The following is a 24439-nucleotide window of genomic DNA, read 5'->3' as shown; positions in this document are numbered from 1 at the left end:
GTTGTATGTTGTTCATTATGGAGACAAATGTTTTATGAACAGTCAGTAATTCATCTTTAACAAGTTTTAGACACATTTCAGAGCTTGTAGCCATCGGCAGATCATACATGGTGCATGCATGAGCGGAGCAGTGCACGTTCCATCGACTGCATTTTTCCAAGTTAATTCAAGAGGATGAGGACGGAACTGTGCCAGTAACTCGGATGCATGGCTTCACTTCATTGCTGCTCCCCACTAATGGTGGTACTTTATTGTAATGAATTAATGCGACTCTTTTGATCCACCACTTCCCTGTGGTGTTTTTATCAACTGCTACGATAATAAAGAGGGGAAAGCAATGTTACGAGGACCCCCATCTGGACTTGCATCAGGGGGAGAAGTGGGTTTAAACACCCATACTTGGCGGCACAAACCCGACAGGCTTTTTGTGCCCCACTCCCAACCCGAACCGAGCCCCATGTTCTGCTGATTAAAGGCAGATGCAGCGTAGAAATCAAGTGGATAGACCAGCCAGCATGACCAAACACAACCCGAATATCATTTCAAGATTTCTGTCCGAACCTGGCCCTGCTCGTCAGGTCCTCACAGGTCCCGGTGGGGTCGGGTATCCACACTCTAGACCACAACACTTTTCAATAGCATACCTTTTTTCATTATGCTTGCGTTCAAACCTCTCTGTGGTACTTTTATAATATTTCTATGTTGTTCATGCAGAAAAACTAATTCTGTGGAAAAACAGCATTGATAGAAACACAAACCTCTCACCCAGATAAACCTCTAGATATCGTGCTCAACCTTTTTCTCACATCTGTGTGTTTATCGCTCAAGGTATTTGTGCATTTCTCTCACTTGTGTAGTAATGTCCCAGCCGTCCTCCAGGCTGAGCAGAACGGATGAGCCGCTGTCCAGAAGCTCCACCACAAACAGTGCCAGCTGCAGGATCTTGTGAATCTGCGGGGGGATCAAACATATGTGAACATGCAAACACCCACACAGATTAATCCTCCCTGTGCATACAGTATACCATGTTTGGTCTACTGGTAATTATTTGCAGAGTTGCATACTAAGGGTATCCCACAGCTGATATTTTTCAGCAGCGTATTTTGGATGTAAGGACAAAGGCTGCAGAGGGTCGATCAGATAAGCAGCATGATAAGAGCTCTGCTGTTATCCCATCGTTGTGAATCTGCTTCCCTTGGGAAACTGGCCTCAGAGTGGATTTATCCATTATGTGAAACTGATGCAGAGGATGAGCAGGAAGAGTGGACAGCGGGGTCGTTCTCACACACTTTTTCAAATCCGACTCTGAGTTTCTGTGTTGGGGGTAAAAAGTGTTGTTGATTTGTTGCATGTCTTGTGTGTGTTTTGTCACCTGCAGGATCCATTCAGAGTCCTCCAGGGCTTTGAGGAAGGAGTCCTCGGAGTCGGACGAGGTGGCGCTGGGAGCGCAGGCCCGCAGCAGCTTTTTAAACGCGGCTTTCACCTGCCGCGTGTCCGCGAACTCCACCGGCACCAGCTCACAGTTCAGAGCGGAGTCCACTCTGAGGCCCTGTCGAAACAGAGCCATAGACAGATTAAATATAGATATACAGTTAGAGATGTTTTCAGGATGTCTGTCAGCCTGTCTGTCCATCCCTCTCTTGTAAACCAAGAATTTCTTCAAATTCTGCACAATTTAGCTAATTAAGATTTTGGTGGTCAAACTTCAAAGGCCAAAACTCAATAATCCATAGACTTACTATGACAAAACACCTTATTATAAATTCCTTCACAACATATATTATATGAGTCTGGACAGAGATTTACTGATCATTTTCAACTTGGCAGTGGCAGACAACCACAGGGCTGTAATTCTAGTTCTCTCCCTTACGTCACTTATTTAAAAGCCTCTAAACCTTTCATCACTTACGCTGTGTCATTGCTACACAGAATCAAGTTTAATTTACTTGTTGAGCAAATATAAAAATAACTACATTTGAAAACAATTTTTATAGACACTATTTTATAAAGAGAGAAAGAAGAAGGACACAAAACAAACAGCCAATCTTCCTCATCCGACCGAAACCAGAGTTTTTTTCAAATTGTTTTTCAAATTATAAAAATACCAAAAGGTCCTCGAGCCACAGGGTACAGTGACATGTTTTCCCAATGCAGTCACAATCTTTAACAAGAAATAACAGAAGAGAGCAACACTTAAAGCTTGGCTGGGGAGAGGCCCACAGCATCCTCCTCTTCCATAACACCCAAGACTGAAATCAAAGGACTGGGTTTTAAAGACTTGTTAAGGACTTTTAGACATTAAAAAATAAAATAATTAGTTTTCAGTTTGGGACAAACAAAGGTCATTTTCTGATCAAAGGTTGAATAACAGCTCCCTCGGAACATAATCATTGACATGGTTCACGTTTATATTCGATAAAACATTTCAAAGAACAATTAATGTGTAACAACTGTAAAAAATGGTGAGATGCTCTCTCTTCTTCCAGTAATCAATCACTGACTCGGGTATTACTGATATTTTGTTCCTGTTGACAAGAAACTTCGTAAAGGGAACTTCAAAAATAGATATTGGCCAATAAATACATGTTGAAAAAACAGGCAATGATTATCAACCCGTTATGACAGAAATTAAATGGAAGCTTTCTATTTTACAATTGAACCATAAATGTTATGATAAATAACTACAAATTAAAAGAAAACAGCAAACACATAGAACTTGAATCAAGATAATAAACATATTTTTTTGATTAAAAAGCATTGTTTGTTCTGTAAAAGAAGTTTTCATGAAGTTACATCATTTATTTGAATATTAATACATCAACAACCATTAAGTAGCTCAGGTTTTAATGAGAGTCAGACTGGCTGATAATAAGTCTTTGAAAGACATATCATGGTTTATGTGCGATACAGATGAAAGGCTCCACTGATAAATCAGTCTGAGCTACTTTATGGTTGTTGATGTGTTATTATTATATGATGTAACTTCATGAGTTGACTTTGTCTTGCAGTAGTTGGATTAATGATACAAACCATGATGAGAATTTTTATCCTTTCCTGGAAAATGAGCATTGACATCGTGTTCGCACGAGCTTTTTTTAATAACACTGTTGTCTTGTCTGAAGTAAAGCTTCAAACATACCGAGATGATTTTGTTTTTACACATTTTCAACCTTTCTAAGATACATCTGAAAAATGTTATAAAACAATATCTCTGCCATGAATTTGAGGTTTTGAGTTTCTGTCGACACACGCGCTCAATTACATGTGAATTACTGAGGTCACAGCTACAGGTGGTGTTGTACTGGGCTGCACTGTATTAAGAGGGGATTAGTTTGATGGGATGTTTTGGCTTCGCTTTTCCTACAGGAGGGAGTCGAGTGCACTAATCATCAACTGTGACGGCAATTCAACATCACAACTGAATCAACCCCTCGACGTCCTGGTGACTTCATAGAAGAACAGTTGTTTTGGATTGAAACAGATTGTATCTCACCTTAGGTATCTCACACAACAATCACGGATACAGTTTCCTCTGAGGCGCCACAGAGCAGCTTTTCTTCTCATGCTCACCCTCAGATGGGACTTCTCTCCGAAGATGTAGAGGGCCGCTTGCTGCTTGAGGAGCTGAGCCTGCAGGCTGCTGCTCCCTGCGGGGGGCGCCAGATCCTTCCCTGCTAGTCGGCTGCCCACGTCCGCTACTGTTGCATGCTGGATGATTCTGCTGCTGGAGCGCAGGCTGGCCCACATGCCTGTTAACACACAGATGCAAACAAAAATCACACACACGCACGCACACATGTGGGGTTTGGGCCTGTTCAAATGCCACTGATCTACACATGCTGTCAAACAAACTAAAACTGAGCAATGAAAAACACCTGACATGCGGATACATTTACATGCACGGCAGTAAGACATCGATTATATAAACTCCGCCATTCCCTCGGTTCACTAACAAAGCGGTCGCCTGTGTGGCTCGGTAGCCTTGAGACGTGAGGAGATATGTTAGAAGCAGAAGTGGATGGAATTTCTCGGTAAATCGATGAATCAAGAAGCCATTTCTCTGAAACTCAGCGTGCAGTGCTTTCAAACAGCATGAATCACTATCACCAGCATGGAGGACTTGATTCTTCACAGTAATCACCTTCAGGCCTTGTTGAATCTGTACGGTTGTCAAACTGCTACTAATTTGGGCTTCTGCAAACAGGCCAGTTATATAACAGCCGGCGACCAAATGGACGCAAATTCAACTCTGAGAAAAACCTGAAATTCTTTTAGAGCAACAACTACATGAAACTGGATAATTCTCAAAAGCCCTCAGTAAATATCAGTCCTCTATAAGTGCCAAATTTTATTTTTATCAAGATTCATCCTAATTAACGAAAAGGTTGAAAAACACCCTGGATAATGTCATTTAATGGGTTTTATCTTTTATCTGTGTCCCATCCGCTCACAAAGTTTTGTGAAAATCCGTTGTGTAATCTCGCTTACAAACAAACTAACAAACAACAAATCAACGGACAGGGGTGAAAACATAACTTCCTTGGTTGAATAAACAAAGAAGAGAAATGACAAAATTCTGGTACTGAGGAACGACTGAGGCCAGGTTCGAAAAACCTTTTTGATTGTGATCCATCATTTATTCCCTGAGATATCAATAAGAACTGTTGAAAAGTGCCCAATATCACACTGTTAAAGAAAGTGAAAAAAATATACCTCCTGATCTGGATTGACACCAACATTTAATGGGTTCTTTTCTGTTTTTGCTTAATCCTGCAAACTAACAAACAAACGAATCACAGATGACAACATAACTTCCTTGGTGAAGATAACAACGTGTTTACCTGATAATTAGACTAATATGAGTCCTGTCATCACATCGGACCACACACTCATTTCAAACCAATCCTTTGGGATCACATTTTCAAAATACTCAAGCTGTTTTCACTACACTAAAGACGACGACCAGAGGGGCTACGCTCTGTCTGTGTGTGTGTGTGTGTGTGTGTGTGTGTGTGTGTGTGTGTGTGTGTGTGTGTGTGAGTGTGTATGTGTGTGTGTGTGTGATTCATGACTTGTCTGCCATGACAAACAGCTTAGTTTCCCCCTAAGTCTGGACCTGGCTCTTAACTGACCACAGTGGGCCTCGGCTGTGCCAACACATCAACAATGGAAGAGGCCACATCAGAGCAGCCAATTTGGTTTGTGAAAAACCACAGCTCCCAGTGGAGCGCCCACAGAGTCGGCCATGATTAGTACTGCGTCACTCAAGCTCTTTGTACAGGGTTTGCGGCGTGGTGCAGCGTGGTCGTTATTCGGTTAGGGAGCGCACGTGCAGGTTAGCGAGAGGAAAGAAACAGCGGCTGGCTCGTGGAGAACGTGTTAGAGAGCAGAGCAGTGCTGTGGGAGGAGCGGCAGACCAAAGAGACAGGATGACCGTACCTGGATGGGGGATTCTCTCCTTACTGGCAGGTTTTGGGTTCGAGTGAGTGAATAGTTTATCTCTGTACTCAAGCACTGGGTGGTGTTTTTTGTACAGGTGGTAGAGAGAAAGAGAGGGGGGGGGCATGGAAAAGATCAATGAGGTCAACATCCTCGGGACATCACCACCAAACCACCACTTCAGACAGACATGCAGATGAAGAGTTACGCTGATGAGGGTCAAAGGTCGGACTGGTCCACATAGGATGAGGAGAATGATTTTTACAACATGCATGAATATGTGTGTCCAGGATTATGAGTGATGGTTTGAAGACTATGGGCCAAAGTCAATATGATTCTATTTATTGTTATTTTTCTAATTATTGTAGTGGTGTTGATATGCTTAAGTTTTATTTATTTTTTATTAAGCTGTATTCTGGAACACTCTTTTAACTTAATGCACGGGGAGTCTATTCTCTCAGTTGTAGTGCAGAGGTTATGTCATACTTGTAAGTACCTTGGTATTGCAGGGAAGAAGAATGCATTTTAAGGCATAACAAATAATCTAAATGGGAAATACATTAAATGTAATCTGGGGATCTCTTACAGAAACCTCAGTGACAGCAAACAAACCAATTTTTCAAATTAAATAACACAATGTTAACTGATAAAAATAGATACCAGGACTAAAAACTAGCTCAAATAAAACAATTGTTGAAAATAATTATTAATATAATATAAATTGTTTTCAACTCATCTAATTGGACATTTAAGACTCAAATTACATGTGTAATCTTTAGCAACATAAGCCATAATCACCACCATCACCACCCTCTATCTGCTTCATGCTCTCTCTGTCTAACATCTTCTCGTCCATTCTGAATTACAAATGGCCAGTTTTATTAGTAGTAGTTTATTAGATGAAAGTGCTGCTTTCACTTGAAAATGTCACGTTCATGGTAATCTCAGAAAACTCAGAATAATTCTAAGTCATCCTGACACAGATGTTTCTCCTGAGTCATAAGAATGTAACAGAGATAATCCTGTTCTCTGAGAGCAGCAGTTCTTACTGGATCGTGCTGCAGTCGCTGGTTTGACCTCATTTTTACAAACGTCTCATCCTTTTCGGGGCGTTAAAAAAAACACTGAGTCACTTTCAGAATTGCTTTGACCTTTTACCTTCATCTGAAAAAGTGACTAACACCTTAGACATGCAACAGAACATAAAACACCTTTGACTGGGGGGTAAAAACTGCAGAGTTCACGTTCAAGTTTACACAATCATGATGGTTTTGCAGCTAAACAGCACATTAAGTTTTTATCGGGGAGATTCCATTTACTGTAATGCTCATTTGACCGGAACAGTTCAAAAGATTAGAGTGTCCCAGAATTTCTGCCCTGAAATCTGGATCTGGAAACTTGAGATAAATAGCAAATATTTGACAAAGTGATTATTATACAGCTAAACGCTACAGATCCTCACAGAGAGAAACCACAAAGCGAAACCGTGTTGCATTGAGAGTCTACTTCTTCTCACTCCAGTGCCTAAATTATTGTACTCTCCTGTTGAGCATAAAATTCAAAGTGCTTTTAATTTCAGCCTGATTCCATTTACATCCCAATAACTTCTTTTATTGCTTTTTTGCCTGCACCACTTTTACTTTCTTTCTCTTCACTTGTTGTTTTTCCTTCACCGTGTTTTTAAAATACTTTGGCTAAACTCCTGTTGTTTCTAAACATGATATATCAATAACTCTGGCTTCACTTGACTTAGAGCGATTACAGTCTTTGGTCTGCATTTGAACTTTTCGAGAAATCTTGGCCTATTGACTCCAGCTGCCCTGTAGGCCTCACATAATAAGTGGGATATAAATACAAGACTTGTTTTTATCTTCAGACTCATATTTTATCTCACATTCTACTTACTGGGTTTTGTTTCCATCAAATTTTCTGTTAATTAAGAGTTTTTTATCTAAATTCTTGTCTTATATCTAAATGCATTGTTGTTAAGGACTCTGTTCTGCTTTGTGAAAGGTACCATATGTATAAACATCATTGTTGTTGGTTGTTATAATATTTCATGACTATCTGAGAAATAAATCCTTCTTCAGGAAGTCCGCAACTTAGTTCCAGACTTTTGTCTTCTGAAGTTCTGCATCTGAAAGTGTGTGATTTTACATATTGAAATGTCATCTTTATAAAAACGGTTTTACAACAAGAGAAAAACGAGCAAATATGTGACCAATGTGGAAAAACAAATCAGAGGAGAAGAAAATCTGGAAAACAAGGAGCTCTGGCAAAAAAATCAACAGCCTCCATAATCTATTGTGATTCAAATGTAATGTTTCCCCTCAACTTAGTGGATGATGTTAAAAGACAATGATGACTGTACTGGTGGACTGGGCTGTTTTGTCTGGCAACAGGCGGACTCACAACGTCGTGCCGAGCAGGAAGCAGAACCACAGAAGCAGAAAACACTCACCTCCTCTGGTGAAGCTGTTGGAGAATGGGATGTCTAAATGGACAGGAGCCATCTTTGGTATCCTGGACGTCCTCCTTTCACTGCCTGGAGAGACAAATCATTCATGGGGGTGTCAGAGGAGATGGATGTGCTGGATAGTGACCCCCAGCTGTCCTGTGATTCTTACATAACCTTTTATTGTGTACACTTCCTTCCAATTGTTAACAAATATCAGATACAGTATTTCTCCCAAGCAGTCGCTCTCTCTTTCTGTGACACGCACACGCGCACGCGCACGCACACGCACACACACACACACACACACATATTAAGATAAGTAGGCTTTGCTCTGCTTTGCTGACCAGAACAAACACAAAGGGGATGTGATGGCAGAGAAAATACAGAGCTTGAGCGAACGAAAATAAATCTGCAGAGTGCAAGTCTGCAGATTTTCTCTGTATCAGAGGTGGTGAACTCTCCGCGGCCTCTTGTCCCTTGTAAACAAGCTAAAGTTTTTTTTCCCACGACAGCACCAAGGCCATCGCGCAGCACATTCAGGTCAGGTGGGAGCACGTGGTCAGGTGATGTAGCTTCACCGGGAAGGAGCAAATTGCCCAGAGTCGAGCCTCACAGGCACTGCTTACTGACTCCCTGCAGAGTGTACCGTTATGTAGATAATATATTAAGTTAAGGTTATTCTAATGCTGTATCTAGCCACATGGAAGTTTTTCTATTAACCAGTGTTGTCTTTTTTTTATTGCTCAGATGCATTTGACTCGTAGTTAAATCAACACAAAAAACACAATGTAGGGTTTGGTCAGTTTTTATATCGGGCACGGAAGGGCTCACAAAGAAAATTGTCGCCCAAGCTGTTCTCTGTTCTCAGATCAAAATAGTCTAATGACAGAAATAACACTTTCACTATGAGTAGATTATATTATATATTGATACATAGTACAATGTTATTTTCATTCCCCAAATAAATAAAAGCAGAATTTGAACATTATTAGAGTCTTGGTGTTGTAGCACTGTTACCTGGTGAGAGGCCGATGAGGGAGCGGTTGGACAGCGTGTTGTTCCCGTTCACTTTGAAGTAGATGGGGATGGAGTTGAGGATGGCTTGCAGGTACTTCTCTTGTTCAAGACTACTGGAGGAATCTGAGGACGAGGCAGGAGCTACAGGAAGAACACAAGGCTTTATTTATACAGACAGGTAATAATGACCATCACTTGAAAGAATAAATAAAACTGCAGCTCACAGATCCAGTGTTTTACAGAAAAAAGCATCTAAGGGTTCGAGTTATCCTTTCGCATGTGAAGAGCGCAGCAGGTGTCTGAGTGGAACATGCAGGAGGCAAGAGCATAATGCATGAAAAATTACACTGTGGAAATCACGTTATTGTTCATAGCGTCATGCCTTATCACCAAAAGCTCTCGTTGTCTTTCCAAATTTAGGTCTTCATCTGCTTCCTCTGCGTGTATGGTATCTTTATTTTCTTCCTGAGATATTTGTATTCTTCTGGTTTTTTTCAGTTTTGCATGAGTCACGTGTTCTAAATTGGAAATTTTACTAGGGAGCTCGCAAGAAAACTCGTCTGGATTAACCGACTGACTGACTGACGGAGTATCTGAAGTCACTAAAGTCAGCTTAAGTGTCGCCAGCTGATATATGAGTTCAAATAGATAAAATGAGTGTGGCCAGCTTTAATTCCTTCCGTGATTAACAGCCACAGCTCTCACTAAGTTCATTAAACAAAAACATCCATACCGTTAGAGGAGGGGTTCTGGGACTTGAACAACCCCACCACGCTCTTGCCGTGGAAGCCTCCTGAGCGGAGCAGGATGGCTTTGGTGCGCGGATGTTTCCAGCACACGACGGGCAGACGGTTGTGTCTGTAGCAGCGCGCCACCTTGTGCAGACTGCTGTCCTGTACTCCCTGAGGAACCACCAGCAGCCCCGGGTAACTGACAGAGACAGACAACGGAACAGAAATCTCAGACACAAACAGTTTTCAAGAAATACAAATTGTCCACGCGGCAAAGCGGTTTGTTGATACACGTATGTGGCAAGATATCGAAATGCAGCTGAGCACCTTCAGAGTTTGCAGCCAACTCGGGATTGAGGCTGTGTTAGTCACGCCATGTGTGTTATTGCATAACAGGCTGGATTTGAATCTAGTTGTCAGAATAGATGAGTCAAACATCTGTCTGCCAGGTAGAGGAGCCCCCCCCCCCCCCCCCCTCCCAGCTTCTGGCAGGGCTACAGATCCTGGAAACTAATATTCTCAGTCCCGCTGTGCAGTGACTAGTGAAATCAGCACAGGACAGCAAGTTTCTGGGCTGATGTTCAGTGTAGCCGCACCGCTGCAGCTAAAGTTGAGGAGCTGGCAGCAGGTCTCCAGGCTGTGAGGTGGCGTACCTGCGGCAGAGGGAGTAGAGCCTGTTCACCGCCGTGACCTTGAACTGCTCGCCGGATTTGGAGCGAGACGAGCTGGCGGTGACGTTGCCGAGGCCCAGGCGCTGGTAGTCACGGAAGCAGGACTGCTCCACCAGCTGCTCCATGGTGGACTTGTCCGATGCCCGCAAAGTGCTGCTGGGTGGCGGCTCGCCATCGTCCGATACTGAAACACACACACGAACAGGAAGTTTTATGTTTTCATTTGCTCCCTCAACACCATCGTGAGTGTGTGTCTGTGTGTGTGTGTGTGTGTGTGTGTGTGTGTGTGTGTGTGTGTGTGTGTGTGGTTTCTCTCACTTGAAATGTCATCGTCTTCATGCCAGGTCATCCTGCTGCCTCTGTCATTCTTCTTCAGCGTGCTCTGGCCGCCCCGGCCCATGGTGATCTTTCCAGCCCTCTTTGCTCCGTTGACAATAGTTTTGGACAAAGTTCTTCGAGGAAACAAAGAGTGGACACATACTTTTACTATGTGCAGCTTTGGTAACATAACATTTCAACATTTCCAGAGGAGTAAAACATATATCAGGGGGCAACAAACCTGAAGCCAGTGTTCCTCTCCTTCTGCTTCGGCAGGATCAGCTGAGGTGCGGTTTGTCCTGCAGCGAATGCGAAGGAGCTGAAGACGGACTGTGGGTAGCGGATCCTCTGGAGGTGCTTCCTGAAGATCTCCACCGTCTCTGAGCTCACCTCCTCATCGAAAGCCACTTTTATTAACTAAAAAGAGTCAGACATCAGTTAAACAGATTATTTAACGCTGGTTACATAACATTTCTTATTAATATTGGATTCAAATTCTATACAGCCTGTCAGGAGCATCTCATGTTTGTCACGGCTAACGTTCTTCACCTTTTCACCCCTAAACATTTACTAAAGTGTGCTGATCTGCGTCTTTCACATCTTACATTATTGGTAAAACAGCTCATGCATAGTTTCCACAACAAACACCCCCCCCCCCCCCCCACACACACACATACTGCAGCGAGGTCGGAAACAAGACTGTCCACAACAGATGTCGACATATGCCAAGTGACCTACACTCCAAAAACATGGCCACTTTCATAATTCGAGTTTGTAAAGAGATAGGAATGAACCATAAAAACTTTTACAGCAACATGTCTTAAGACTAAAAACACATGCTTGGCGGAAAGTTGCTCCTCTTTTGATTCTAGGAATCAAGCTCACGCTATGAAACACAAGACATGGGGGGTTATAAAAGAAGTGTCGCACTGGATGTTAATTGTAATTTTAAGCTTTGTCGCTTATTTATCAGCGTGTGCATAGTCACAGAGTTATTGATAACGTTGGTTTGTGTTTGTCAGATTTTTAGCAGCATTACACGAAACCTACAGGATAACAATTAACACCAAACTTGGCGTAGGCATGTGGTATGGGTCAGGGAAAAACCCAATTACATTTTGGTGAGGCTCCGGCCTGGGGTTCGGATCCAATTCAACTTGTGAGATGACATTTTTACCGATTTAGCAGAAAATAATTCATGGATCTAGATTTTATTGGAATGATATTTATGAGTGCCTGTAATTTGAAGAGAATTCAAATAAAATCCTGGATGTGGTTTTTATATTCTGATTTCATAAGAGGACTGTTGGGCCCTATTGGAGACATACGCTCATCTGAGTGTATTAGTTACTATCAGTAATATTATGATGTGTGAATATCTGGCCAACAGAACCACGGATAATACTTCTTGCTACAGTCCCTGAGAATCACATGAACTAAAACCTCTCACGTCTTTAGTGATTGAATAGTGTTTACCTGAAATGTTGCCGAGCGGAGCTGCAGACCTTCCTGCATGTGCTGCTGCAGCTGGTTCTGGATGCTGATCTTCTTCTCTTTGGTCAGGGTGGACACTGGGAAAGCCCTGATGACTGACTGCTCCCCCACTGGACACATACAGGAATAAAGATCACAGCCACATTACTGCATCATCTTACTGACACAACACACTGCAGATTGGAATTTTTTCTGAATTTTATGCTTTTGCAAGAGTGTTGACAGGACGCAGGTGACAGGAAATGAGGACAGAGATAAAGAGAGAGAGACAGTTTGGTTCATGATCGGCTCCACCATCCCTTGACCACTAGGGGCCCCACTTCCTGATGACTTCAGTAGTTGAGAAAGAGTATTACAGTGATAAAGAGTAGGATTCACTCGGGTTAAATGTGCAAAATGCATTGTTTATTTCTTGTTGTGAAAAAATAATGATTGAATTGATTTGACTGGAGAACTTTGCTGTGGTTGTTAATACACAATTATTAGCTGAGAGTTGTTTTTGAAAAATGTATTTGAAAACATATCTGTTGCATAAGCACAAGAAACAAATCAAATGCAGTGTAGTATTTACCCAGTGGATCATGGGGGATTCCTTTGAAAATGATGCGATATGTTGTGAGAAAGAGAGCTCCCTCTGCTGGCAGAATGTGTGGGCCCCCCAGGAGGCCCCCGGTGGCCTCCTCCCTGCCGTCAGGGTCCAGAAGCACACGCAACCCCTCCAACACCATCTCCTCCCCAGGGAACAGAGATGGACGCAGGATCTTGGGCTGATGGAATAAGAAAGAACATTATGTCCATGATACGAGCCTGCACAGGAACACGTCTGAGCTCATATAAGTCATTTGTTGTTGACAGTTAGCTTTTCAAAATGAAGAACACAGCTAAAACATTTGCGTCAGATAATAATTTGTCTTTTTCTTTTAAAGGCCAGGACATCAATTTATCATCATAATGTCAAATCACAACACCACATTCACGCTGGAGAAATATAAGCTTTGCATGCACATCATGAGGAAAAACACAAATTGCAAGAAAACTGAGGATTTAATAGCATTAGAAAACCCTCAAATGAATGAATTCTGTGTAGAGACCAGTTTAGCATTTTTAACCCTCTGAGCAAAAACGCATGATCTGTTTGTAAAAGAAAAGCGGTTCTGTTTGAACTGTCGAATGGAATCATCATTAGTTTTCACTCTGTGTTTGTCAAGTTTGAACATACATGGACCCTGACTGACAGGATATAATGGACCTAATGAGCACGGTTATTTTCCACTGGGACAATGGAAGAAAACTAAAACACTTTAAAGGTTTAACTCAAAACGGCACTTACTCTACTACTTTTATTCTACTCACGCAGTTGGAAGAGTTTTGAAACTGTGTGTAAATAAAGTCAGTATAATGAGTGTAACCTTTAATTATTTTTTCCTTTATCTGACAAACCTACTCTACAGTATAAACTGTCCAGTCTGCACCGTGTTGCTTCAGCTGCTTCTGGCCTCCGCAGCCACAGAGAAACACTCAGTTGTTCCGCTGTCACAAACAAGGACGGACATTAGATCATCCACAGCATTTCCCCATTAAGGCCACAGCCAACGTGGAGGAGTTAAGGTCTGACCCGAGGAGGATAAGAGCTTGATGAATCCGTCCTTGAATGGACACCGAGTCCCTCTACACCTCATTGTTTCTGATTTCTCCGTCAGGACTGCACCTTAACTGCATTCCCTGTTTTTCCATTTCATGTCACCGGTGCTGTTACCACTACTGCGATACTGGCCAGTCATGGCTCCACAGTCAGTGTTGTTTTTTTAGTATGTATTTGGCATGCAGCTCAAAGCTCGCAGCCCAAAATGGAAGCTTTTTTCAACACGTAAACCGTGTAAGACGTTAGCCACAAAGTGCAGCAGACGCTCACCGTGGACTCCAGGCTGCTCCCCAGGCAGTACAGGCATGATGTTTGTCTGTGTGTGTAAGGGTGTGCAAGAGAAATTACTGGGAGCTGGCAGACACGGAGCACAGCAAGGTCCAAAAACACCAACTGGTAAAATGTTAAAGTGCGATGATGACTGGAAAACACGGGATGAGATTTGCAGTCGGAGCACGAGCAGCAAACCAGACACTGAGCGTGTGGACATAACTAAGAGTTTGGATAAGAGGAGAATCCAAACAGTGCAGTTGGATATACAGTTTAAAATTTGAATAAATTCACTGTTAAATACGAATGTATGTATTTTATTCAGCACCTGCTATCAGAGTTTAAACCCCTCATGAAAGTTAACACGGTGTTTTGTTTTTTTTTACATATTTCAGTATATGTCATCAGTATAACTTATTACTTCTTCCATGTTTCAACAAGTTAAATTGAATACTTTTTAAGACCAGAATAAATAAATTGTAAGACCCATGTCAGGTAGCACAGATATGAGGGAATATATTTACCAACATTTAACCCTAATTGAAGATGAGGTGAAGTAGACTTATTGTTAATTTTACTTTTGGCCTTTTTTGTAGTTCAGTTGCTGATATCTGTAACGATGTTTGCTGCCAAGGAATTATCTTAAAACAGTCTAATATTATTGGAGGGTGTTAATTCAGATTATTGAATTTGAAACTTTTTGAGACCCTGTGGACTCCCTTTTATCCACGATATCTTCTTCACTTTTGAAAAACAACTCAGATATTGTGATTTCAGTTAGTCTCTATCTAAATTCTAGTCTTCACATTTCTAATATTTCCGATCAGGTTTATGATTAAAATACCTGAACTCCTGCTATGTGGTTCTTTTTAATAAATAGTGTATGAATAGCTGAAGTCCCAGCAGCTCACCTTCTGAATGGGAGGTAACCTCCTGCTCTCCCTGTGAACTGCCTCTAGAGCCTCCATCTGCATAGCTACAATACCTGTGGGTCAGAAGTTGAAGTCAGTGAACATATGCGCGCACACTCACACACACAAGTGCACACACTGGTGTTGTAACAGAGGAGCACGTGGACTTTCACGTCTTCTTACAACCACCATGTGTATTCAGAGATGTTAAGGCCATTTAACATGTCAGGAGTTAATCAGCTCAGAGGCCTGTGCTGCTGTTAGCCTGAGCTGAGAATACACTCATCCCAGGGTTACTGTGTGTAGAGCCGGGCGGGGGGGGGGGGATTAGGACATCGACAGAGTGTGAATGAACACTGCGGGTGCTGTACCTGGTATCATGCTGTGCAGGCTCTTGATATGGTCCTGGGTGACTCCGCTCTCGGTGCACACCTTGTCGATGAAGCGCGCGATGAACCTGACCACAGAGTTGGCCACGTCGCTGCTCTCCGAGTCCTCGAAGCCACTCTCGGTGTCGAAGCTCTCTGCCACGCTGCCGGCGATGCTGTGAAGCGTACATGAGAACACAGTGAAAACGAGACTAGTGTGGGAGCAGATTTGAGATCTCACACTCTCACTGAAATGGTATGAAGATGCACTGTGATTAAAATAAAACTGTAAAAACCAGAGCAATTTAAAGCCTGGCATGAGACGCTGTGATCTGGCCCGTGAGGCAACTCATATGCATGTCATGTCAGCGATAAATGAAAAATATAAAACAGCAGAGCAAGTTAGTAAACGGACATGTCCTCCAGAGTGGTCCCCTCTGGCTGGATGCCTGTCAGGTTCGTGGTCAGAGTAAAGGAAACATGCACAATGCTGTTATATTTCTGACAAGCCTCATGGTGAGAAGGAGATGCAGAGGGGTTGATGTTTGGGACGACACAGTGAGCCTAGTTTTCAGGGACGTGCTCGCCGTGATGAAAAGGCCAACTCAAGCATCAAGCTGGAAACTTGCAGCTGCTGCAACAACAGGTTGGATGAAGTTCACTCTCTTCAGCAGAGTTCGGGTGCATAATAAGCAGCTTCCACGAGACCACATTCTGACAGTGATGATGTTGCACAGGCAGGTTTTGTGGTGAGCAGCTAAGAAGGAGAGTTGCTGAAGGAACCTCATTGCTGCTGCAGAGTTGATAGAACTGGGCAGAGTTAAACCGTCTGTTTATCTCAAAGAACCATCACAGAGCAGGTTACATAAGACAACACTGAGGGAAACCAAAAGGAGTTTCCACTTTTCCTCTGTGGCCTGCAATGAAACAACAGATATAACAAATACAGACCAACTCGCCATTTTCCTGTGTGGGATTACTGCCGAGGTTGACAAAAGGGAGGATTTGAGAGCAATGCATGGCACTTCCAACGGTGAGGAATTGTTTGAGCAACTTGGTTTGGCTAAGAGTCAAATCATTATCATCAATATCATCTGACATCAGATGCCTCAGAGAAAAAGAAGACGTTCCAGCCCAAACATAAGAGGTAATATTTTGTACCTGTGTCTGTTTGATGGTTATTTTGTTGGTTTAGTTAATAGCGGGGTTATGCAAAAAACGACTGAATCGATTTCTACAAAATTTGGAGTAGAGATGAGGCCTGGATGGAATCCATTACATTTGGGTGCAGTTTCAGCTCAAGGATCAGAACCAGGATTCCTTTCACTTTCTTTCAAATATATAGTGTTTTCCAAGATCTCTGTTGATTTTTCAGGGACTACTGTGATTTGATGTTCCAATATTTAAAACTATATTTAATTTATTTGACTACTTCATTTTTCCATTTACCACCAGACAATCTAGAACTTAAACAAGAACTAGCAATCACGTGTAGGAATGTTTGGCCTCGGCGAAAGTCTGCACTCGACTGTGTGCCATTCTGGTTTAATTATTAATAATTCATTATGGCCCTTGACAATGTTATGGAAATTGAAATGGCCCTTGAGAAAAGAGGTCCCCCACCCCCCTGGGTTTAGTGTTAATAATGATCAATCGCTTGGATTCTATTAGCCAAGAGGAATGTTTCACATGAGGTGACGCAACCTTCCCAGTGGATGTACAAACACAAGTCAGTGATGAAATCCAAATGTCTTCTGTAAGAAACAAACAAGTCTGGGGCATAAACTGAATAAGAAAGGAAATTTCCACACAAACAAATTCTTGGCCGCAGTGTTTCTGACGTTTCATTAGATAGAGAAAAACAAGAATAGAATAGTATCACAGTGTTCTTGAGGCTGTTTGGGAATATTTGAGAGAAAAATAACGGAAAGTTTACAAGGCATGTACTGTACATGATAAAAAAAATTAAAAGGATCACTGGGTTTCTTCTGGCTGATTTGACCCAAGATCTTTTTGTGCCTTTAGAATCTAATATTCTGGGGGATAACCCCGGATTCATTTAATGCTACAGTTACTAAAGAGCACAGGAAATCACTTTTACTGCTATGTTGTTTAGCTTGGGTAAGTACAGTGCTAGTCCTCTTAAAGACGCCCTGAGGGGTTTAAACCTCCCAACAAAAGTACATGAGCCTCACTCTGTTTTGCGCAGTAGCGATGGAAGCCCACAGGATGGACGTGGGCCGGAAACGTTCCATTTGGCTAAATTGGAAGGTATCATGTAGACTGTGAGCTATGCCACATCCACCCACAGAACTATCATCACCTTATTAAGTGAGGAACACATGCTCCCAGGTCATGAAACCTTACCTCCAGGTTTCCTCCATGTAAGACTGATTGTTCTACCTTGAACACCCTGAATACGCCAGGAATAAGTTCTGATACAGTCCATGTTTTGATGTTAGTGGACGGTCGGAACATGTGAGAGATGTTAACAGTGAATCCTAGGGACATGCTCCCTCTGCTGTCGCTCCCCTGACCTGTTAGTGACGATGCTGTTGCTGCCGCTCTCCCAGTCGGCGGCGGGGGGGTTGCGCAGCAGCCTGATCTTGCTGGTGTCCAGAGGCACCAGCAGGTAAACCATGAGGCTGGCGTAGTGGATGGCCTGGCTGAACACGGTGCTCTCCTCGTTCTTCACCAGCTCCTGCTGCCTCTCCTTGCTCAAGCTGGGCCACGAACGCAGCTGCTCTGCCGCCAGGTCCATGGCCGTCTGCTCGTCATCTCTGCCGGCTGCCGGCGCAGCGGTCGCATCCTGGAGAGGTCATGGAGGTTGAGAGAATTGATTTGGCTTGTGTTGTTTTGGTGCTAGCCACGAGAGCCGTGACTTGCACGGTGACAAACAATTGGATAATTATCCTAAATAAATAAATCTAAACAAATATGCTAAAAATTATCTCAAGAGCCACTGCAAGATCCCAGTCCCCAGACTGAAACCACAGCACATCATAAAAACTGTTGTGCATTTACAAAGTAAAAAATGGGTTGCACAACTTACAGTTTAGTTTTGTCCAAAACAAAAATACATTAATTATAATATCATAAAATAGAAAGAATGGCAGCAGACAAAATGCTAGAATTTGATTATAGTATTTACTATATTATTATAATATTGAAATCATTATTAAAAAAAGGATTTAAAATTAGAGGGTTAACCAGACTTTGCATGAATTCTCACACTACATTAAATCTTTTTAGTACAGTATTACCTTTAGCCTGGCAGTGATGCCACCTTTTTCCTCTGCCATGCTCAGATAAAGGGCTCGTATCTGGCTCTGGACCTCACTGTAGAAAGTGGCTTCCCAGAACTGCTGGTTGGTCCAGATGGGATGGTCCTGGATGCAGGTGTAAGCAAACTGGTTTATACCAGCAGCCAATTTCTGGAAGAAAAAACCCAGTTAACACAGTCAGCACTACGCAAAAATCAGACAACATTAAACAGATAAAGAACATCATCCATTCTTACTAGTTGAGGTTTGAGTTGGGCTGAGCTTCCTTTTCAATTTGACCGATTATTCAAAAGTTTGTTTATAAGTGCAAATCATCTCCTGCTCACAAACATTACACGTGTATTTATAAATCTAATCACTATCAAAAGATAATCACTTGAAAAACCCAGATTTAGAGATTGTGAACAATTAAAAATAAAAATAAACACACACACACACACACACACACACACACACACACACACACACACACACACACACACACACACACACACACACACACACACACACACACACACACACACACACACACACACACACACACACACACACACACACACACATACATTTCCTCGTCAACCCCAGTAAGTACAAACCAACATTTGACTGTGTAAACATCAGAGATTACTTACAGTTAAAATGTCAACACCTCTAACCTTGCTACTGTAATAGGAGTGTCTCTTTTATCTAAATACTCTATTTCTTCCCGGGATGATGACAACTGCTCCTGATCACCGTTAAAATAGTTGTGCTTGGGTCTGTTTTGCACACTGGATCCTCCTGAAATGTTCACAGTCCTTGCAAGTTTATTTCTTACTGGTGGTGGTGTTACTGTGTGTTCAGTAAAGGGTCTGAGCTGAAGAGTCACTGTCAACTTTCTGAGAGACGCAGAAAACACGGCAAGCCTCAGTATTTAAAGTGAAATCAATCATGCTCCTTGGGTCGTAACTTTTTAGCAGATAACAACCCCCTAGTGGAGTGACCCACCACTCCTGCTGCCCGCTCTGTTTTGAAACTGTTGTTTTTCATTAGCGTGGACCAAGAATGGAGCAAAGTTTCATAGCACAAATAACATGGTCTGACCCAGGAGCGCAAAGAGCCAATAAATGACAATCATTCATCAACCATCCACGTCCCTGCAGAGGCTAATGGCCATGTGCACGGTTCAAGCCCCTTTATTAGATTAGCTTCTGATTTCTTGAGTTTTCCTTTGAAAGGAGAAAATTGGAAGGTTAACAGGTTATAACAGGCGCAATCATAAGAGCTCTATTCCCATTGTTGGTGATTCTGAAATATTTAGTTTGTGTCCAGCCCATAAATATGATTGTTGCTGAATGACCGAGTGATGAAGTTACACCTTTCACAATAAATTTGCACAAACAGTTTCTTGAATGCCATCATCGGGGCTTTAACAGGCTTTGTAACTTACTTCATTTATTGCAAGATTTCCCACCTTTTCAGAAACTTCTAGAAACTTTTTCAAAAACTGTACCTTGTGTCATATCTCGTGAGTTTTTGGACAAACCCGAGCTAACGTCAGTTGAAGAGACTTCCCACCATTGATAAAGAAAATGTTTACCTCCACCAGGGAGTTTTCCCCCTGTTGGTTTATTTGTAAGCAAGATTACACAAAAAACTACTAGACGATTACCACAAAACTTGGTGGAGGTATGTGGTATGGGTACAACGAAGAAACCTTTCATATTTGGTTCAGGATCTGATGAAATTTGACCTGATACCATTGTAGTTATTTTGAATACAAAGAATACAATGGTCCATGTTAGCTCTGTGAGCTAATAATTTGTAAACACAATATTGTAGTTTTCAATATAATCATACTGTTAGTCTTATATTACAGATCGCCTCTTCACTATAAATCCACCTCCTCCTACCATCTTAATTTGTCTCACTTAGCAAAGGTTTCATCTGAAATGTGCAAGAGGTCTGTTGGAGTATGAGGCAATATGAGGATGACATTGAGTTTGGCTAGATTAACGGTTTTCTCCCTTGAAACAGAAAGGATTACATTAACTATGCTATGTTTAGAGCAAACAGAAATACCCTCTTCATCGAGTATGGGAATAAGGCCAGAAAAACGCAGAATGCAATGACAAGGACAAATCTGCTGAGGCAAGAAATGCTTTGAAGAGAGATTACAATGCGCTGATAGCGGCCCCTCCTCAAGCTATCAGAGAGCAGACTGTGGGATACATGGTCTCTGGACTGGGAGGTCAAACTTAAAGGGGTATTATGGTTTTTTTTCAAACTGGGACCTGTGTTTAAAAATGTGTGTGTGTAAATTAATTATACTGTATCAATCGGTCCAGCAAATCACCTCCAGGTGCAGCCACGGCACGGTGGCGATGGCTACAATGAAATCTTATGGGGCAACTGCATCAGTCCCTGATATGTCCAATAAAAGTTCTTGTTTCCTTGGCAAAGACCTTGAATAACAACTTGAGCCTGTTATTGGCAGAAAAGAGAACTTTTAGTGGGCACGTCGCAGTTGCCCCATAAGATTATACTCGGCCACTTCTGGCGCTTGATGGCTGCCGGCGGAGACAATCTACTAGAACGAATCCAAAAATGTTTTGTAACTACCAGTCATTTAACACCCACATTTATAAGCATAAGGCTCATGTTGAAAAATAGCAGCATTTCCTTTTAAAGGATGGACCAAAGGAAACTTGGTCAGGGGTAAGAGGGTTCAGAAATGTGATACTATTCTGTAATTTTTCTGAATTTGTTTGTTTTCGTGTCTTACAACAGATGTTGTGTGGGTGTGCGCATACAGTTATGTGGGGGGGTCTACGTCTCTGATTTGTCTATGTTGTCTTTACACAGCCTAGCCGTACTTTTTCTGACTTGTCAGATATGTGCAGGTCATTTTGACCGCGGTCATCGCTTCCTAATATGATACTACATGGGAGCTCGCAGAGACATGCACAAGACAGATGGTCGCAGAGGAGGACAGGGAAGGAGAAAAGAAAGCAGAGGAAAGGGAGGAGGAAGGGGGAAGTAGCAAGTGCCGATGGAGGCAAAGGAGGGAGTATGGAACCGTCAGGGCCGTCTGAACATGTGACTAGAGAAGAGGAGGGTGAAAAAAAAAGCAGAGAAAAAAAGAGGAGACAATGGTGTGAACAGGTCAGAGGAATGAGGTAATCAGGATTTGGGACATGATCCTAAAGTTCAGAGTATGATAGACTGTGGCCTCCATACATCAGCCGGAGAGACATCCAGCATCACACATGTCAAGTGTGTCTCGCAGGGAATGATAGATGGTGCGTGCTCTCCCTGAGCGACGTGTCAACCTTGACTGTGGAGGGAAGATGTTCTGTATGTGCTATGTCACCAGCCTTCAGGCAGCAGAATTTTTTACAAGTGCTCTGGGAGAATTCATAGAATCTCTAAATTGCCAAAGCAGTCATAATTTGTGAACATGTGCCTTGTGGGAATGCACGTCTGACCTGCGCACAATCCATCTGCATATTTTTCGCAGTTTTACGAGAGTCGGTGCATCGTGGAGGAAAACTACACGAGTCCTGAAACCACGAGAAATCCTGCGTTCAAACGAATTGTATTTACACTATTCGGTCACGTAAAACAAACACAGAACATCGTGTTGAAAGTCAGACTAATAAACAAACACATCATGGTATCCATAAGCCATGACTGTGTAAAAAACACGATGTGCGGTTAAGATAAATGTTCCAAAGCAAAGTAAACATGGATACGGTAAGTCAAGAGCGGGACATTTCGGAGATACACAGGGTTCACCCAGTACGTCATTTTCCTCACCAGGACTTGATGCCGGGCAGTTTGACAGAGGGAGCTGCCAAATCCCCCCCATGCATAAACTATGGCTGTAAGAATGCTAACATCCAAGTGTTCTTGTTGTGCAATACCCAGATTTGAATTTCTGTTTTCTGTATCCAATCTCTGTCCCGTCCCCCCCACCCAGACAGAGCCACTCACTCGTGTGACACATTCAAAGGTCAGACGAAATATCATGCAGGTTTCAGAGAGCACGATAACAACAGATTCACATGTCAGCGACACCTGCTCATCTCCTGATAAACCCACTCCTCTCTAGATAATAAATGCCAGAGCAACTAAATGTAAAACATCACCTCTAACAAAGGGCCACTGTGCAAAGGTTGTGTCGTGTTTAAAAAGGCCAAATGACTCCATCCGTGCACAGTCCGCTCCAATTTCCTTCCGTCTGAGATATTAACAAATATCTATCAAATATCCGTTCCATAAACACCTAAGTCCGAGGGAAACATCCACAAGGGGTCGAGTTGGGGGGAAACCAAAGAAATGGCAAAGCAAGACATTTTAACATATAATGTGGGTCAACTGCAAAAACCTGCTCAGTGTCAACATATGGCTTCCAACGAATCCCAGTCTGTCTCTATCCAGCACGATCTGGGAGCAGATGGTTGCAGATCAACGGAACTTCCCACATTCCCCGACCCAATAGAATTATGGGCCATGGGGACGGCGACACTGTACACAGGGGTCCAGCCAAAGTCTGGCCACTGATACCCAACAGGGACGTGACCAGCGTCACCAGCAGTCATAAACAAAAACAGATATTTAGATAAATGAGGAATGTGCTTGAAAAGATTTGAAAATGTGCAGTAAATCAAACGAGGCCATTGCCTCTTCTCATCCTGCTCATGGGACTGGATGTGATGAATGTCAACATGCAGTTATTGTAAGTGGGTCAGTGTAAAACATACACTTTTGAGCAGGTCGATGATTTGTTTCACTGCACAAACAACCGGCTCACTTTCCTAAAGATATTTACGAGTAGCAGAGCCTTTCTTTACACAATGACGCAACAGCACTGCACCATCATACTTAACACCATCAAGCCACTTGCACAGCAGGGCTGCAATGCACAGTAAGTAGTTTATGTGAATATAAGTTTAATGAAATATGTTTTACAGAAGGTCTGATATGTGAGATTAGGATTAATTACAGATATAATAAAATTCTTCATTAAAACGTCAAAAAACGACTCGACCTATGTTATATATTTTGTACTTACATTAATCAAAATGTTTTCAACAATGTTCAAACCCAGAGTAAGACCTCAATTTAGTCAAGGTAATGGGACATTTCCTTTTAATTTCATCATATCTGCTTTACCATATATTTAACATATATAAATATATTACAGCTACTGTAATCTGAGTACAAGCTACTTTTTCTTTACAGGTCTTTTCAAAAGTTTCATTTTAAATAAAACAGGCTGAGGACGGAGGGAGAATGATGAGATGGTATATTTTCAAAACTTGAAATGACTGTAAAAGCAACTGGCTGCTATTTAAATGCATATTGTTGTGAAGCTGCAGTGTTGCTCTTTAAAAATCAAGGCCATCGTGTCACCAAACTGCTGAAGCTAATTTTCATATTACTCAAATGTGCAGATAAAGGTTGTCAAACACGTCCAGAGACATGTGATGGATCAGTTGTGAGCGGTCAGGATCACGCACGCCTCTCAATCTTATCCAATAAAAACAGACAGCTGCATGTTTTTCCTCACAGACCTACTACATGATCTTTGCACCAATAAACTGAAGATTACAAATCAGTTCAGCAGGCTCCCTCCTGACCAGTCTTCACTTATCATCGTTGAGCGAGGCAGAGCTCAAGCTCGACACCAGTTCCACTCATCTGAAAGCATCAGAGAAACGTCTGTTGCATTCTCAAAATATTATTTTTTTCTCAGCAACTGCTCGCACCAAACAAGAAATAACTTATAGAGTTCAGAATGAGAAAAGCAAGAAATCACTATCATTGTGTAATAATAACTATGACTTATATA

General features: G+C 42.2%; 1 protein-coding gene across 2 annotated transcripts in view; it reads right to left on the bottom strand.

The window, feature by feature from the left end:
* Window positions 1-24439, bottom strand: part of sbf2 (SET binding factor 2) — a 91106-nt gene that overhangs the window by 9714 nt on the left and 56953 nt on the right. Inside the window, exons 18-33 of one of the 2 annotated variants that reach the window (XM_053413914.1) lie at window positions 18583-18753; window positions 17857-18128; window positions 15323-15495; window positions 14952-15025; window positions 12700-12895; window positions 12111-12238; window positions 10876-11051; window positions 10635-10768; window positions 10299-10500; window positions 9648-9844; window positions 8915-9055; window positions 7901-7984; window positions 5440-5514; window positions 3571-3749; window positions 1373-1549; window positions 850-951 (exon numbers count right to left, since the gene is read on the bottom strand). In XM_053413914.1, the coding sequence (XP_053269889.1) occupies window positions 850-951; window positions 1373-1549; window positions 3571-3749; window positions 5440-5514; window positions 7901-7984; window positions 8915-9055; window positions 9648-9844; window positions 10299-10500; window positions 10635-10768; window positions 10876-11051; window positions 12111-12238; window positions 12700-12895; window positions 14952-15025; window positions 15323-15495; window positions 17857-18128; window positions 18583-18753 (2481 nt within the window). The remainder of the gene's footprint in view (window positions 1-849; window positions 952-1372; window positions 1550-3570; window positions 3750-5439; window positions 5515-7900; window positions 7985-8914; window positions 9056-9647; window positions 9845-10298; window positions 10501-10634; window positions 10769-10875; window positions 11052-12110; window positions 12239-12699; window positions 12896-14951; window positions 15026-15322; window positions 15496-17856; window positions 18129-18582; window positions 18754-24439) is intronic. The other variant, XM_053413990.1, reaches the window with a different exon arrangement.

This window comes from Pleuronectes platessa, chromosome 1, assembly GCF_947347685.1.
Source record: "Pleuronectes platessa chromosome 1, fPlePla1.1, whole genome shotgun sequence".
Lineage (NCBI taxonomy): Eukaryota > Metazoa > Chordata > Actinopteri > Pleuronectiformes > Pleuronectidae > Pleuronectes > Pleuronectes platessa.
Note: the sequence above shows the minus strand (reverse complement) of the source record. Positions and strands in the feature narration are given on the sequence as shown.